This window comes from Catharus ustulatus, chromosome 15 (genome assembly GCF_009819885.2).
Source record: "Catharus ustulatus isolate bCatUst1 chromosome 15, bCatUst1.pri.v2, whole genome shotgun sequence".
Classification (NCBI taxonomy): Eukaryota; Metazoa; Chordata; class Aves; order Passeriformes; family Turdidae; genus Catharus; species Catharus ustulatus.
The window spans coordinates 4,974,032-4,993,217 of NC_046235.1; the positions used below are offsets into that span (position 1 = coordinate 4,974,032).

A 19,186-nucleotide genomic window follows, 5' to 3' on the forward strand; every position below is an offset into this window, starting at 1 on the left:
GTCTGTAAAATGGAAATGAAACAACATCATTTATCCCACTAGTGTAATATATGAGTTGAGGAAGGCAAAAAAATAACAAAATCCAAACATCTCAATTATTTAAATAGGATTTGGTACATCAGAATGACATATATAATCTTAGTTTTTGTATTCTTCAGGGGAAAGTCCCCATTAATTACTTAAAATCAATATATTTTTCATTCTTAAGCATTTCACCTCTGTCTTCTTTCATTTTATATCTTTTTTAGCAACATAAAACATGAAGTAGAGGCATTTCAAGTTGTTTTTCTTAGACTTTAAATCTCGGGTAACTTCTCATTTACCACCTTTCACCACAAATTAATATGCACATCAAGACAAGTTCATTATCATTTAGAGGCCTGTTAAATAGATAAATAAAGAACTGCATCTTAAAGTGCCCTGGATTATCTACTGGTATTCAGTGCTGAATAATTTTATAATTCATAATAATCAGTTTGCTTTTCTTCCTTTCTAATAGAAAAGTTCTGAAAGTAAAATTTATTTTCTTAGTAAATAAATGCTGATTGCCAGAAACTACAATAACATTTACTTTCTGAAGGTAAGAACAATGTCTATATAAAATAAATAGAAAAAGCAATTAAATAAATAAAACTATGGTACATATATATATGACACTATCTAGAAGAATAAAATATTACATTCCTATGGAAGAAATAAAGCCAAGCTTAGCATGTGCTATCCTGCTGATGTGAAATTTCACTTCCCATTAGGAAAATGACATTTGTTTTAACACAGGCCCAACACAGAACTGAAAAGTGAGAAGAGAATTCAAGTGGGATGTACTGGTGACCAAACAGACCCAAAATCATTGTAATCAAGCACTAATGATGTCCTAATGAAAATGCTAAAAAATAAAGTGACAGTTTTGTAATGACAACTCAGATATACCGTGGCTATTAATTATTTAGGGTTAATTATTAGAAGGAAGAAGAATTAAAACAGGCACTATGCCCTTAATCAGCACAGCACTTCAAGCTCCAGTCTCTTGGAGTTCAGTCACACGCATGAAAAATACAGACTGTGAAAAAAAAGAAAATTTAGGTGGGGAAAGATGATACCACAAGCACAATTCCAAATTCATCCAGGGCTGTGCAAACACTGCCTGATGTGTTCAGCACGGCCTGAGCTTGAGAAGAGCAGTGAATAAAGCACCACACACTCTGCCTCCAGTAAACTCAAGTACCTTGGTACCCCTGTTTTTTATATCTCAGTATTAATTTAGATGAGAGCTTCTTCCAAAAGTTTGTTTAATTCTTTCTCTTCTTGCTGTTTCTGCCCAGAGTTAGCACCCTAAAGCCCACACTGACACCTTTTTTCCTTTACCCTCTTCCAGCATTGTTCCTGACCAGCCTTGTTCATCTCTTTATTTTGGTAATTCTCTTCGACATGAATCCTCATACCTTAAAATTTACTTTACATTTTCAACACAGAAGATACTGTCACTTCTATGAAATTCACTAGATATAGATTTTTTTTCGTGATTTTACAAGTCTTTATTTTACCAGTATCATTCTGTACAGGTTAGAAGTCTTTAAGAAAGGACCACTGAGATTAAAAAAATCAGAAAAAAAAATGTAACTGAATAGTGAATCTAGAGAGAAAAAAAGGAAAAAAAAAAACCACAAATGCATTCAAAATATTTTGCCAAGATTCTTGCAAGGAATTCACTAAGAGAAAAAAAAAATAGAAAATTTGACAGACACACTCTACCACCTGCATACCCAAAAATATCTGTGGATTTCAGCAGAAATATAAAATTTCAAGCATAACAGTCTCCTTGACAGTAAGACAAGAAGCCACTTTCCACAAGTGCCCTCTCTCCCCTCATCTGCATTTCAGATTATGCTGTATGTTAATTTACAACCTGGAGTCATAAGAAATTTAAGATAGTCCGTACGAAAATGTTTTTAAGCGGAACAGGAGGAAGTTAAATGATAAGAAATCACAGTTTGCCCTCTTATGCAACAGGGTCTACTTCATCCTTTAGCTGCTCGCTCTGCTAAAAGATTTCCTTTGGTTATTTCACGGGGAAGTTTGTGGCTGCCAAAGACCAAGTGCAGAACCAAACCACAGAACTTGGAGCTGCTGACAATAGAAAAATACCTTTCAGGAAAAAGGCTGCAGAAAGGTAAAGTTTGTGCAGAGATTTAGCCCAGCTTCACCTTCTGTCTTGAAAGCTGAAGTGGTGAAGGACTTTGAGAGCCATCATCTCTGCAAGACATTCTCTTACAAGAACAAACAATAAATGAAGTACTTACTTTAGTTATCTTCTTATATATGAACAAGATGAATTTCAGCCAAACAACTTGGCTTTTTTTTTTTCAGGAATATTGCAGAGCATTAAGTAAATTATACTGTTGGACTAAATGTAGTAAACATATGAGGTACAATACATCTTGTTTTTGAAAAAGCATTTTTGCTGTTCACTGATGCTACCAATAACTTTGAGTCTGTTCCCTTGCTAAGTAGTCATACAACCTCCAGAGACATAGATTTTAATTTCTGTTTTGAAAACAGCACCATAAACGTGTCCAGGAGCTTAATCTATTTAATCATTTGTGGAAATTTACTGTGCATTTCTGTAACAGCATTTTTTGATATGCAACCATAACTCCTCTCCTGTAGCACAATATTTCCATCACCTGAGGAGGATCTAAGGTAAATCTCTACCAGTTGGAGCCATTTATTTGCAAACACAAGTAAACAAGTCTTTCCCATGCCTGACAAATATACTAAGACTGTATTTCCTCTACTATCTGAAATGGTCACTCCCTCTTTTTATCTGGATAGAAAAGCTGCCCAGAGAAGCTGTGGTTCCCTTCCACGGAAATTTGCAAGGCCAGGCTGGATGGAGTCTGAGCACTCTGGTCTGGTGGAAGATGTCCCTGCCCATGGCAGGGGGCTTGGAATGAGATGTTTTTGATGTCCCCTCCAACCCAAACCATTCTATGAAAAGGATTATCAACGTCACCTGCTCCAACTATAGCTTAAGCAATCAGGATGAAAAAACATGATGCTGGGATAATTAAAATAATTTAAATTAAATTAGAATTCAAGACCATGATATAATAAGAAAAAATCATAATTTTCAGGGAAAAAAATGAATCTAAATTAAATCCCTATTCTCCACTACTCCACAGCAGAGCCAATGGATACTTTAGATTCAGTAACTCAATCAGTACCGTTAAACAATAAAACATTTGTATATTTGTATATTTTAAACACAATGTTTCATCTGTAAAAAAATTACCTCATAATTTTAAGTTTCTTTATTCTGTCAAGTCAGTCTATTTATTCCAAGTTCTTCCTTTGCCTTCTTATTATACAGATCATCCCCGCATCTTAAAATGCCAAAGTTTCTGTTTTATAAATATCACACCTGTATGGTTAAGAGGATAAATTGCCACACCTCTGAAATAGTTTTTGAGATACATTTCCTTAAACTGGATACTAAGATCCTCAGGAGTAAAAGAAATACTGGAGAAAAACTAGATAAATTCTATCCCATTACACTTTTGCAAGCTGTAGACATAATGAAAAAAGAGAGAGATTAACAAAAAGTTCAGTCTAAAACAATACTTCAGAAGAATTTTGTTAATGAGGACAGCTCTGCTCATGTAGTGATGGCCACAAAAAAAACCACACAGCAAACCCTGTGAGGGACAGATACACTGGGATCAAGGTCTAATATTGTTATGCTGCCAAAGAAATTAGGGAAGAAGATGAATTTAAGAGACTGAAATTAAGATGGAGTCATCTGTCATGCAATAACAGCTTGTGAGAGTTACAAACCCGACACATAAACATAAAAAGCAAAGCTGATATATTTGATAACCACAAAGGCAGCTTATTCCAAATACACTCTCAATTGCAGTCATTCTGCATTACACAAAATGCAAAAACAAGTTCAGGGAAGTGTAGTATCCCAACATCATCTCAGTTTTTGCATTGTCAGCCTCCCCAAGCCTCCTGCCTGGGCAAACTCCTGTGGGAAGAGAAGGCAGATTGCCTTCTTCCAGCAGGGCCACCCACTTCCCACCCTGCCCCAGCCCAGGAAAGTGGAACACGGCACGGCAGCTCCTTGGGCTCTGAACATCACCGTGCAAGTCTGAGGTGGTTTTTGAGGTGAATTCTACAAATCCAGCTAAGCCTCAGCCGTGCAGCACACCTCTCAAAACCGAGCAGCTGTGGGCAGTGGGCTCTTCCAAGCAGACCCTGGTATGTTAAACCAACACCTCATTTGCGTGGTTCCATGGCCGCTGCCCCAGAGCCGCCACAGCACTGTAACAAAAGCTTCATTACGCTTTGGTAAGAGGAAAAACAAGCACAAAGGTTCATTTTACTTCAGAAACGGTAAAGAAACGGGCAAACACGGATGAGAGATTGCTGCACTGAGTCAACAAGAGAGACTCACATAACTGAAGTACTGAAGACATCTAAACCCACAATCTGTTGTGTACACAGTGATTTCAGAGAGCAAATAACATTTCAGTTTTCTGTGCTGTGTTCTGGTTGAGTTGTCCACATTTGAGCAATCCTAAATACAAGTGCAGGGTTTCAGTCCATATATAACACTAGGTAATATATATTTCCAAGTCCCTCAAATTTAATGTTCTTTCTTCTAATTAGACTTCTGTATGCAGTCTTATAAACCACTTTAACCTTATTTTAATTTTTCATTATGAAAATTGTAAGTATTCATTAACTTTGGAAGACATGGCGTTACAGCTGTGATATATCATTTTCATATTATTAACAATCTACTTCAGAAATTCAGTGCTTGAAGCACATACTGGTGATAATGCCTTATGGGTTTTATTTTTGTAAGAATTTAGAAACCATCTGAATAGGACCACATACACTTAGTTGCCTAGTCATACACAAAAATTTTATTTGCTTAGCAGACACACTAGAAACTAAATCCCAACACTCCAAAAAGAGAAACTATGTAACTAATACAACTCTTTCCACCCCTCTACCTCTTTGGTAAGATTACTTAAACAAGAATAAAGTCCAGATCATCACTTTTTGTGCAGTACACTTTTAGCAGATTGTAAATAATTTACTCAAAGGTAGTATTTTCCCCATAGAGAGATAAAGTATCATTTTAACTTTTCTTCAATATCATTCAAATGCCTATCGCAGGGACAGAAAAACTACAAAAGAAAATCAGATATTACTATGAAGTCAAATTGACTAGCATCTATAAAAAGCTTTCTGGTACTCTAACTACATAATGTGAAAAATTATTATTATATTTATAATATTTAATATATTTAATATATCATCATAAACTGCCATCCTTAAAACACAGGACTCTACTGGAAGTAATTTAAAAAAGTGAATATAGAGTTCTACACCAGCTAGCACAGAGTGGCCATTTGCCTGAAGGAATAACATTTATGCAATTTGCTTCTGGCCTAAGTAGCAAAACATAAAATACTGATAATTTTTACTTCAGTATTTAAACAAATGGAGTTGATTAATGTGTTTGAGAAGTAGTACTGAACTGAGTCATCTGCAACTGAGCCTTTACCATTTCATATAATCAAATATGATTATGAATATCAATTTCATAATCAAAATTTCCACTTGTTTCCACAGACACTGGACAACTTGCTCACTTCTAGGTAAAAACTGACCACAGGCTATTCTGTGGTTTTCACATGGAATAGTGGAAAAAATACAGCTGATGTTACCCAGTTGCTCAAATTTCCTTAGGATTAGACATTTCTTTATATTCTACAAGCGCTGGTGGAACTGTAAAAAAAACCCCTCAGCTGCAGGGTTCAGTGCCATCCCCTTGTACAAGAAAATTTCATAAAGGTTTAGGTGACACCTGAATACTTTGGAAAAACATGCCAAGAGAAGAAACACAACAAACAGCAACTACCAAGGTTCCAGACTTAAGAGTGGATAAACGAGGCAAATAAGGAAAGAAGGAATATGAGAGTGATGGATAGGTAGCTAAAAGATGTCTAACAATGCTAGGATTGGCAAGGCATACCTGGGCTCAGAATATGGACAGAAGGAATAATGCTAGAAATAAGACAGAGAGAATAGTGGTAAGTTCTTCCAAGCAAATTGTTTCTTTAAGCTGAGGAAGAATCTTGCATGGCAATCAACAGAAGACCAAGACTCAACCTTCAAAATTTCACGGACAAATGACACTGAAGAGACACTTCAGCACTGATGATCAAACTGTTCTCTTGCAATCTTCTTCAAACAACTATCTTACTTTGTCAAAGTAGTGATGGCTATAAGGAGCACACTTGCCTGTCTTAAGGAAAACAGAGTCCAGCAGCATCATCAAAAGCAATTGTACCTACACATAAACAAGAAAACAGGAACTGCCTTCACTGCTCTGTCAAAAACAGTTTCAAGTGTTAAATTGAGGTTTTGATGAAAGTTTAGGAAAAAATATAGGTCTTAACTACTCTATTTTCCACAACATTTATTTAGGTGAGGGATTTATTACTCCATTTTCTGGACTTGCTCAAATTCAGCTAAAATGAGATCTCTGCTTTTCACTGCATTATGAAGAAACAGCCAACTGGTTTTTTGAGCTTTCTGCATCCATTTTAAAAAGGTTCTACCACACACACAAACATCTGAGCCCCACTCCACCTCCCATATTAGCAGCAGCATTCCTCAGAGAGGATTTTTCCCAAACAGCTTTAAAAAGATACCTTTTCATTCTGAATTAAACAGGATGTAGAGATTGCCACCAGTGGAGGAGCAGGAATCACAAACAGCTATAACCCAACTATTCCAAGGAAGTGTAAGCAAGTAATTACAAATAAAACTGCTTACATTCATGCAACTTGTTTGGCAACAGCAGCATAGCATAAGGAAAGCTGCTACAATTCATAACAGCATCTTGTAATAAAACAGCTTTGTGCATCCCTCTCAAACTGTTTAGTGCTCAAATCTCATCAGATGGCTGAGTAAGCATTACACTTCGGGACAGTAAATCTCTGTTTCCAATATGGTCTGCATTCACAGACATGTACTTTTGCATTCACTGCAGTCACTTCCAGCTAAGCACTCATATGGAAAAAAAAAGGCAATATATAAAGATATCTGCATGCTATTTTGTCTAATCAGCTATCTAGACTCAGAAACCATTTTGGAACCTTCAGGGATGAGCACCTCAACAGGAACTGACTGCTACCATCAAAAGCTAATTTGAAGTTGGATTTACAAACATGAAATAGTGTGAAAGAACCTCCTTTATACAAGTCCATTGTCTCTTCAGCCTGTCTTTATCCACATCACTGGGTCATATAGGGCATTGCCATGGTACATTTTGCTTTCATTAGACACAAACTAAAAGGTAGGAAAGGGTTTAGAAACCACCACCAAGTTGAAATTCATGACAGAAGATGACATTATACAGGCAGATGCTTGAAGAGCTCTACTTAAATTGACTGACAGTTCACAGAACAGAAAACTGACTTAACTGCAGCAGCTAATTACATCTGTACAGAAAAACACTGGGTACTATGGGTGTTCCAATAACACAGAAAAGAGCATCACCAGACCTAATGGCTAAAACTGAAGCCAGTTTCCAAAACTCAGAGAGAAATTGGCATCTGCTTTTAATGTGGAGGCTGAGATCCCACAGCCACTACCCATCAGTGGAAATCATGGATTTTTGGTCTACTGATGTTTCTAGAACTTCAGAATGTGCTTAATTCAAGAAAAGAATACTGGGATCAATGTAGAAATAATCTGATGAAAGTTAATGAGCAACCCAATAGCAGGCCAAGGAAGGTAACTGCATATCCTCTGACCTGGAACTCTGAATCCAGAGACAAATAATAAAAGACAAACAGGACAAATGTGGGGCCCTGCTTTACCCAATTATATTCCCTTATCATTTTGTTTTTCTACTGATTTATAGGCTTTAAATGAATTTGCCATCAGCACTTGGATTCAACTCCAAAACTCCCATAGCTCTCTAAGGAAGACAATGACCTTTGGGTGGCATTTTTATTTGTCTGAAACTTTCCTTATGTCCTTCCTTACTGTGTGAAGTGTGTGTATTTGGGTCCAGCCACAATATTTTAAAAGCTTCTAGAAATCACATAACACATTGGAGGTATTAGGAGAACAAACAGGGAGGACAGAGGAAGTATAAACAGAGCAATCATCACCTCGGATCAACCAGCTGTCCACTGAGTCTAGAATTTAGTCCGTTGTAGTAAGACATTTCAAAAGAATATGGGGGGAAAAATAAAGCAGAAAAGACAATTACAGAGCAAACAAAAATGCACCTAAAACCTGGTCCCAATGCATTTGAGCTGAGAACTGACTCTTGCTTTGGAGCAGTGAATACCCTCTGGTGCTTAACCCATCTTCCACACACTTCACTAATACAAAATACAAATATCTAATTCTTTCCTTATTTTTTCTAAAGATGCATGTGGCATTGGAGATTTCAACAATGTATAATCCAAAAGAAATGTTGTTGTACATTAAATATTTGCTGAATTCCATTTTATTTAAATAGTTCTTTCTTCCTGTATTATGAGAAAAGAGGAGGAGAAGGAAAATGGCCTAATTGTTCTTTACAAAAAAACAAGCTTTAGAGGGGTTCACATAAACAAATTATAAACAAATTACATTCACTAAAGCAAATTCAGGACTACATGTAAAAACTCATTTTCTGAAACACGCCTAGGATGCAGGGACAGATGCTCAATTCAAATCCAGATCAAATGTCAAAGTTTTTTAAACCTGAAATTTCAATGTCAATAGGTGTTTTAGAAAAGAATCTAACTATCTCCATCAGTTTGAGAACACTCACAAATAACCAGCCTCCCTTCCAAACACTTCTTGCTGAAAACCAGATCCTAAAAAATATCAATTGAACAATAGATCCTTTTGAAGACAAGACATAGAAGGTGGAATAAGTTTGCAAGATTCGCTCAATGTTAGCAATTTGCATTACTAGAATTAATAATAAAATATTTTCATTTAAAGTATCTTTTTTTAAGAATATAACTTACTTCATCTCCATGGAGTACATTATTTCTCTTTACAGTAGATTTTAATATGAGAAAGAGCATCCCCAGATGTGTGTAAACAAACCTCCTAGAAGAGTGTGTGCTCACGTGTGTATGAGAAAATGGAGAAGAGTTTATAGGATCAAAAATTATTATTTCCAGTATCCAAAGTCTTAGAATTCTATTCCATAGCAAAGTAAAGAAATGAGGAGAAAAAAAATACACAAAGGTTTTGTTCAACACTCAGCCAGACCCCAGCACCATAAGACAAGCAAACATGGCTTTCATTGAACCACAAGATTTTTTCCTTGTTAGAAATTTTAAACTATGAAGCACAGAAAGTGTATTTCCTATTTATTTTGAAGTTCTTCTGAATAGGTATTTGCATTAAAATGGTTACTATGCCTATTTAGGGTAGACCTGAGGTTTTTAAATGTTTCCTTTTATTCTATATGTGCTTACTACATGTTGATAACATCTAGTTTTTAGAAGTTATCCTTTTATATGTGGTTTACACAATGTGCATGTAACTTTGAAAATAGTTTTAAAAATAGAACCTAGTTTAACTTAATCATCAACTAATGAGGAGTCCAGTAAAGAAGCATTAAAAATAGAAGTTCTTTTGGAAAGCTAAATAAAAGAGCAAAAAAAAAAAAAAGAAAAAAAAGGAGCATAACTCTATATATATACTTATATATTTGCATCAGAAATCTCTGCATTCTGAGTCTCTAATTTAAACACTAAACAGATGCTGATTTTTAATAATGATCAGTTGTGGGAAATTGCCAAGAATAAAAAGTTATTCCCTGAGAGAAACTGTGTATACAGAGAATTCTCATATTATATCTAGCTGTTGTTTATTCTACAAATACATATTAATATTAGAATAGTGCTGTGTTTGCCAGCACTGGTGTTATTAATTATTAGTGGAGTTCTCATCAGCATCACAGCTGCTCAACTGGTCGTGCAGGTGAGAAGAGATGAAGATGAACCTTTGTTCAGCGAGTCCAGGTCAGACACTCAGACTCTCAGTGCTCAGTCCAGGAGGTCTGAGCACCCACCACGCCCAGAGAGGGAACTCACAATGGATGAAGATATAAAATGGTGAAATGCCAAGAAAATAGGATGGAAATGGAATGTAAGGGAAGTGAAAAGAGAGAGACTATCACAACTGACTTAACTACCATTTGCAAACCGGAGAGCTTGCTGCTCAGAACAGAAAAACGGAAAAAACCAAAACAAAACACACAAATAAAATGTAAGCTCCAAATATTACAAACCAAAGCAAAAAAAAAAAATCCCAAAAAAACCACAACAAAACAAAGTCCATAAAATATCAAGAGAAAACAACTTGTGTGTATTTAAAAGAAAGTGCCCAAAGACTGAAAGTCAATCCCATGATGTCTCCCTGGAAATCCACTTCTAAATATATTTTCTTCAGGTGTTTATTGTAACTCAGACCTAATATACACAAAATTTTGGTTTAATTCCTGTTTATCTGATCATCTTGCTGTTGCAGCTCAGAAGGGCACTTCACTGATATGAGTATAAATCAGAGGAGGAATGTTAGATTTGGGTTCAACTTTCTTACCTTTTCCTTTCTTATAAGCATACTGACAGAAGGCTGCTCTAAAGGTTTGTACTTTTATTTATTTGCTAGTCTAGTAATGCTGCTACATTCCTCCATTATTAACAACTTCAACACAGATGAAAGCACAGCTGAAAAGTGCTTTCATGTTTTTAAATTACTTAATAAGAACCTTATCATTTTTTATGTTTTGGGGAGGGAGAGGTGAAGGGAGGGAGGTTTTATTCAGCGTCTTCCCTTTATTAAATAAGGTACACAAATTATAATTTTTATTTCTCAACAAGACTATGCTTTCTAGGCAGGAGAAATTGAAGGCAGTTACCTCACCCTAATAAATATTTTACACTGGGATCATGTTTCTCTCGGGTCACCATTAAAACCAAAGTAAGCCTTGATTGAAGAGAAGTGGAGGTTCCATATGTACTGGCTAAAAGAGGAAAGTTGCCTTGAGGCCTTTTCCCACACCAGCCACCCTATGTCTGATTCCTTGTTAAGGAATCTGCCACCTTACCTCTTCCCCAAATTTCCTTTGATTACATAATCATACAGATGTAACAAAAAATCAGCAAACCGACTGCAGAATGCCACTCAGAAACCTTGCACGACAAAGGAAAACTAAGAATGTGCTCTCAACTCTAGGCACAATACAAGAAAAAAGTTTTATTTGATGTCTTTAATCCAAATCTATGTATCAAAACATTTCATTTCCCAAAGGTCACTGGTCCTGGAGAGAAGGATTAAAACTGTAATTGCCAAAACTCAGTTGGATTTGGAAGGGACACATTAATTTTGATGGTACAGTTGAGGATGACTCAGGTTTGATGACAAGATGATCAAAGATCTCATCTTGGTGTTACTGGGAATATGAGCAGTCAGAGAAAGGCTGGTCAGCCCGAGCACCTGTAAGAGTAGCTGGGGTCTCTAAGGAGCAGCCCATCAGTCACTCTGAACAGTTAAAACCTTCTTTTAAGTCTGAACAGCCTTCATCCCTCCCAGGAAAATACTATAAGAACCCAGCAATAACTGTTTCAGACTTCTGAGCTCTGAATATAGTTTTTGTTATTAGCATTTCATGGACAAACCATGATAAACAAAACCACAATGGGTGCAAGTTTGTCTTAACAGATTTTTCCAAATCCTGTAACATACAACAGGCAACAGCTCAAAAAAGCTGTGAGCAATTCCAGTGTTACGGTTCAAAAACCAAACATTTTGCAGTAATTTAAAAGTATTTAGCTTTTCTAATGAAGAGACAAAATACTGAGGAAAATATCTGCAATTCCTTAAAAAAAGTCAAGCTTTTTTTCTAATATAAGAACAAAAAAATCTCTAAAGACTATTTATTTTAAGCATGTTTATTTCCCACAGAATTTAATCCCATCATAACGCCCACTCAAAGCTAGAATAAATTTAAATGTATAAATTCCTAGATGTCTGCAGCTGGAAACTGCATGCACGAGATGTAATGAACAGAACTTCCTACTATATGAACCACATTTTTTATCCATCTAATGTTAATATAGAAAGTGAGAACAGCTACCAAATCTTAATCTAGATCTACCTGTCACATTATCTCAAATTTCCTGTCAGTAAAACTGTACAATCAGAAATATATCCAGCTTTCAAATGCAAAGAATCATCATACAGACTTATTTTCTAAAAAATTGCTTTCTAAACTTAACAAAAGCAGGAAAATAAGAAGTTGCTACTCATTGTCTAACAAAAAAATTACTTTAGCTCTCTAAAATAAACACTATTTATTTAGACACAACAACACAGACTAGTAGGGGAAAAAATAACAATAATAATAAAAAAAATCTGAGTATTTCAATTCAGTTACCAACAATCTGCATTTCCCTTCGTAAAGAGGGCAGAGAAGAACACATTAAGAGCAGGGGGAGGATGAACAGTTGTCAAATCAGTAATCAAGAGAAAAAGACCATTATGAAATGCTGAATAATGACCTGCAAACTAAAATGAGGCACTTGAGCTGAAGCATCAATCATCCTGATAGGGAGAAGCAATATTTAGATGACTGCTGTACAGTAAAGTAGAACAAACTGCAGTGAAAATGGCTCCAGCAGCTCAGACATTCAAGGTGCACTTTGATGCTTTATCTTAGGTAAACACCTCTAAGCAAAGAAAGACCCTCCAAGAACAGAGATTATCCCAGGAAACAGAACTGGGTGTTTGACAGACCAAGCACAATGCAAACACTCCCACATGTCTGTAGACAAATGTGAGAGAAACGAGGGATTAGATGAGGGCTTAATTATCAACACTAATTATTAGATTATTTGATTTAAAGGTGAAGACAGACATTGACTGCTGTTAGAATGTTTTAAACAGGATGTGTGACATGATATCAGGTATAAGAAATGACCTTCCACTGAATGATTTCCCCAACAAGCGAGATAACTTCCCATTCCCTGAGCCAGAACATTAGAAATGTGTAGCAGAGAACTATCACATGCTGTTAACAAGCACATAAGCAAACCAGAAGAGTTTCTGCATTTGAATTATGGTACATTTAAATATGTACCAGATGCTTTACCTTCCACTGAGAGGGGCACAGAACCTATACCTTTATCCATCAAGCCTGACTGTATCTTAGCTGGTATGAGCCATATCTGATTCTTCAACTGACACTAAACCAAGGCTTTTAATTCAAATGCCATATCTAATTGTTGATTGAATGCCAATTTAACCTGGCTATTTGGACAAGTAAGCCAGATGATTAAACACAGTTCCTATGAAGCAATGTTCACAAATGGTTTCAGCACAGAGGCTTATAAGTTCTTGAGGCAAGCAAATACCCAAATGAGAATAAAGCTATATGTGTACAGTGCACATTTACAGGTTTTTCAAGTAAAAACATTTACATTTTTAATTCATTAATCCACTGGACATAGCAAGAACCATTTTATAAAAAAAGATTATTTCCCCTACCTTACAAGTTCGTACAGGCAGATTATTTCAAATATTAGCTGTAGCCTGGAACGCTCAATTACAGTCAATTACAAAAGGAATTACATGGGTTTCCTCCTTTCCATTTTTATGAGGTCAAGGGTGAGCAGTGACAAAATGAAGTCAGAAGAACCAGCACTCCCATTCCTACAGTTCAGTTACACAGCATTCAAGAAAAGGAAAGGAATTCCAAGGCACCTGATGAATAATTAATGTATGTTGGCTATATGGGATTTTACCATAACAGTGTTTTAGTTGTCTTTTCAGTACAGATTCTGTGTTAAAGAGAAACACATTTAGGTGAAAATGCTGTTACCATTTCCAAAATTAACTTAGGAAACAGGATACCAAGTCAGCACATTGGCTAACCCCAGGATCTGTGCAAAAGACATCCTCTGCTTAAGGGTCATGGCATTTGTGTCTATCAGATGTTTTGATCAGTGAATCTGGTTTTACTCATTTACAAACTGTGGATTTCAAAAGTACCAGAATGCTGAGAAAAGAAAGACCTTGCTAATTTAGCACAAAGCAGTGGAAATAATGGTAAGATAATATCCATTCTCCTAGAGCTCTTTCATTAAAACTCCTTGTAGCAGTGACATGCTTTAACAAGGAACAGACTGTCCACCAAGGATTACCGTAAAAGAAACCAGTTCTGGCTTTAAACATACCTTGTCTTGGAAACTCATCTGACTCCCTGTGCACCAGGTCAGACACTCGATTTCCATAGTGCATCCTGGTGTCGTGGTCATAGGCCTTCAGGGTCTCACTGGAGCTGTAGGACTTCTGGGTGGGCACTCTGCAGTCCTCGCTGTCCAGCGAGGAGCTCGTGTAGCGGCACTGCTTCCCACAGCGGCCCCGGGTCAGCGAGCGGTGCCTCCTGTCCTTTATGTCCATTATTCTGAGCCAGGCACCGTGCTTCCAGGAGAGCCACTCTTCCCTCTGGGGTCAGTCGCTGCCACCTGACAACATGAAAGGATGACAAAAGAGTAAGTAATGCTGCCACTACATTTTGTTTTAGTCTATTTTCCCTGACTTGTCCTTGAAGAACAATGCAGCACAGATTGAGAAGAAAGGGAAGGCCTAAATGATGCATCCTCTAGAAATTGAAATATTTGACCTGAATAGGTGGGGAGAAAAAAAAAATTAAATGCTGTAAGATTATTGAATTCTATCTAAATTATCGTATCATCTAAGAGTTGAAAAAATAATGATAAAAACAAAAGCACTGTCATCTTTTGATTTTTTAATGAACTCTGGTAACAACACAGAACTGACAGAACAATATTTGTTTCTGTTATGCAACAGAAGAAAAGTAGATTCAAACCAGCTTTAATTATTTCCATTCTTCCTGCAGGAGGGCTTGCAATTAAGACTGAAGCATGCAGGAGAGTTCCAAAGAGGAGATTGTTCCTATTCAGCGTTAATGCATTACAGAGCTGTACATTATCCTTTAATGATGTGTTCACAAGCAGCAGCAGCAACTGATTTTATTGCCCCTGGTTAACAGTAATCCAAGGCCTTGTTCTGAAGGTGGACAAGGTCTCTCCAGAGGTCCATCCCAACCCTGACATTCCTGTGTGGCTGGGAGTGTCCCAGTCAATCTGGGGATTGGCTGCTCTTGTGCGCCCCAGAACGTGACTGGATGAGCTTCTTCACCACCCCTCAAGATGACCAGTTTATCTAACTCAGCACTTGGAACTCTTGAAAACTATCTAAATCTCTTCTTGTTCAATAGACCATAGAGTTTCTTACAGTGTGCTTAATTAGGACACCCTTACTGTGGCATGTAGACTTTAATATATGCATCGTTAGCATACAAAAGCTACAAAATGAAAGCTAGTGTAGAAAGGAAGACATACAGTAAAAGCACAAACACCCTACCCACTGGGGTGCTAATTATTTTCAGTTGGTATTAGTATGTATGTCTTTCTCTCATGGCACTATGCCCAGGTCTGTGCTAGTCCTAAGAAATCCTCATGACAAATTCTTTTGCTGGAAATTAATCTTCCCAAATAAAAAAATACTGAGATTTGCCAATAAGCAAAAATTGGAACAAAACATCTTACTTTTCTCTATATGGCTGAGGAGGTGAAGGAATGGTTCAGGTAAATTTAGCTGGGACAGTTGAAGAGCCTTTCCCTGCCCCTGTCCCCTCTCAGTCCAGGTGCCCTCTGCCAAGCCCACCCAGCAGAATGTGCCCAGGCCAGAAGCTTTGCTTAAACCACCAAAGCATTTCAGCAGGGATTCCTTGTGCCACCTCTGCCACCAAAGGAACAAATTGCAGCAGAAGATGATAAGACATGCAGAAGGCAGCCAAGCCTTTCATTGTGGTAGTTGTTTGCACCTGCAGGACAAGAGGTCACAGCACTGGCACAAGTATTGGCTAAATCATTGCTTTTTGAAAGAGATTATGGTCCTAAGAGAGAATAAATGTACTTGGCCAGAGGAGCTGGTGACTTAGAGAAAAGGTTTCTTGCCTTCATTTAGATTTGACATTTAGCCTTGTTGTGGTTTCTGGTTTTTTGTTTTTTTCCTTTCTGTATTTTAAAGAAGAAAGGTAGGTAACCACAAGAAACAGCTGCTTTAAGCCACCCACAGGTGCTCTGCAACCTGTGAGGAGTAAGAACTGTAAACATGCTTACTTTTTTTCCTTCTTTTTCATTTATTTTTAACATTTCAGAGGGGGGAAAAAAGTCATAAAACATCACACAGAAAAACCAAAACAAAAGCAGAGACATTTGGCACTTGAAACTGTCAAGGTTCATTTTATAACTTCAGATTAAAGAGAAAGAAAGATTCAATCAACATTCCTGTTTCTCAACTCTCTGAACATATAGCGTCTAAGCTGACTCCTCCATATCTGAATTTTTTAGTTCAATTCTTTGGTCCTGTAATATTGATTAAACTGGAAAGCACGTTACCTGTAAAGCATATTAACACTGGTGGCACAAACAGCTTCTTGAAGTTTCAGGAAATACACGATTATTTAAATTAACACTGCCTGGCTCTTTGATCCCATTTTAATACTCTCTCATCAAATTCAGATATCAATATAGCACAATTAAAAACACAGAAACAGACATAGACACTAAGCATTGAGCAAAACCTGCCAGTTACTCTCTGGGAGTCCTCTTGCTGCTATTCAGCACAGAAGCCTGTCATTCCATATGAATTCTATATTGTCTGTCAGTTCAGACAAATAAACAGCTTTTTGTTTTTATGTAAAGCTGCCTGGCCTGATTTCTATTGTTTCTGAAAGAACATTTAATTCCTTGTTACTCTAGTTAAAAGAAGGATTTACTGTGACTGAGATAAAACTTCTGACTATTTCCAGGACATTAGCTTATTAAAGCATCTTCTCAGGCAGACAAGAGTTTTTGAAATTGTTCCCTCAATAACCATTCTTTTGTAGAGTTTTGTGCAATTCCCCTACAAATAAAAAAAAAAAAAAAAAAAGGAAATGGTAAGACAGTGTTTCACTGCTGATCATGCCTGGAAATATTCCTCAATCATCTGCACATGCAGAACATGAGGTACGATGTCTGTGCTACAGAAACTACAATTGCTAATACAAGAAAATAAATGTAGAAATGTCTCAAGATCTTTACTTTGATCTTTCATAAGGAAAATCTTATTAGAAGAATCAGACATCAGAATAATTTGGTGAATAACTTGATTTTTATGATACCAGACTATTAAAAATTTTTGAACTTTGCTAATCTTAGTAGGTCCTTCAATGCTATAGACAAAATGATAACATTTTTACTGGAATTTTTGTTCAATGTAATTTTCATATTTATTAGATTAGTTTTAGTTTTTGTTTTCCTTATTTTTCCATTACTTGAGGACAAATCCCAAGCATCTGAGACTAAATACATTTACATGAACACAACAAAATATTCTCAGAGATGCTTCTCTCCTCCTCACCTGTGCTTTGGGGATTTCTTTGAACTTAAAGCATCCAGGCAAAAACCAATTCCAGAGCATCATGCTCAAACCATTCCCAAAATTTAGACAACAGTATCACCATACATGGCTTAAACCACAGTAAATTAAGTTGCGGAACACTCCTAGAAAATCTGTTTTATATTTTTTTCCATGCTTATGTTAAATAGATGAAATGCTGATTTAATTCAGTGCTAAACACCTTTCCTGTTAGACAGTGAAATCTTTATGTATTGTATTCCTGGAAAGGTAAGGAGTGATAGTTTACTTAGTGAATAATGGTGAGATGCAATTTGAGTTCAGAACTCTTGACTTGCCTGTCTCAAGGGCCCTCTGTGAATGGCTTATTTTGAGTAATTGACCTAAATCATAACAGATTTAGTAATTTCTTTTGTTTCAAAGGATTTAACTAATACAGTTCATTCTGACCCACTTACACTACAGAGCAGTACAACCACTAATAAGTGACTTCAATTGTTTTTCTCATCAAGTTTTGGTTTAATTATTTCAGAAACACAGGAACTCTGTGTAACTTTCTGAGAAAGGTGTTTATTCAGAAAATATTTATTATTTATAATGGCCTGCTAAAGGGCTGCTCAAGTTTTACAGGAACACAGTCTCAGCTGATCTCGACCTACCAAAGCAGTCAATCTAAAGCAATAAACAGCCCAGGCTGGATTTGCTGTTGATGTACACAGATCCCATGTGCCCCAAGTTACACATGTGTAATACACTTCTGACTCACTATTCACCCAATATAAGATTTATTATGGTTTTATAAAGCACCTGTGTACCTGAACATGACTTTGGCGTGGTAATGAGAGCCTAAGTGTAACTGTGGGCATTAAAACACCGCATATCCTACAGGGACAACAGAGACAAGGGGGGAAAAAAGGAGAGGATAAGAGAAGAAAAAACTGAAAAGAGAAATGAAAAACAGTTTTTTTTTTAGGGGGTCTAAAAAAACTGACCACTACCTTTTGTGTTAGCACAGCCAAATCAATAGGAGGCATGGAGGGAGGGCTCAAAATGAATTTTAATGGCTTAACGAAGCTTATGCTAAAACTTTCTGTAAATTTAAATTTGATTTATATATTTATCTAGCTCAAGGCATGGACTTGTTCGCTGCATTTTGTAATGATCCTGACATGATTACAGTGTACAGGGCCATTAGAACTGCCACTCACACCACGCAGAGACCAGGAATCACTTGAAAGTTCAGGGGAAACAAAGAAGTTCACATTTATATTGTGCCCTCAAATCACCTGGCACAACTAAATTAAAACATTACAATAGTGCAGACAGCATTGGAAACAGCCATTTTTCTCCGCCCCCCCCTCCTTTTTATTTTCTTTTTTAAAATTAAAAGTAGCACACCATGTACCAATCAGTTCATTAAAAAAAACCCCAAAAACTAAGGTCTCTTAAAAACCTGGACTCCTTTTTAGGAAGAGCAATTGGAAATAATCTTGTGATTCAGAGATTCAAATGCTGGCCATTATTTTATGCAAAGACTATTTTTGAAATGAGAAAATGCAAAATTCAGCTTTGATGCTGGATAAATTTTCAGACAAAAAATTAAAATGGTTATTTAACTGTTTTATTTATTTCTGATTTTAATATTAATGAA

At 36.5% G+C, this 19,186-nt stretch overlaps 1 protein-coding gene across 16 annotated transcripts in view; it reads right to left on the minus strand.

The window, feature by feature from the left end:
- TENM2 (teneurin transmembrane protein 2) overlaps window positions 1-19,186 on the minus strand; it is a 619,293-nt gene that overhangs the window by 466,069 nt on the left and 134,038 nt on the right. For all 16 annotated transcript variants that reach the window (XM_033073572.2, XM_033073571.2, XM_033073569.2 and 13 more), the window contains exon 3: window positions 14,280-14,570. In XM_033073572.2, coding sequence (XP_032929463.1) covers window positions 14,280-14,505 — 226 coding nt within the window. In that variant the 5' untranslated portion in view covers window positions 14,506-14,570. The remainder of the gene's footprint in view (window positions 1-14,279; window positions 14,571-19,186) is intronic.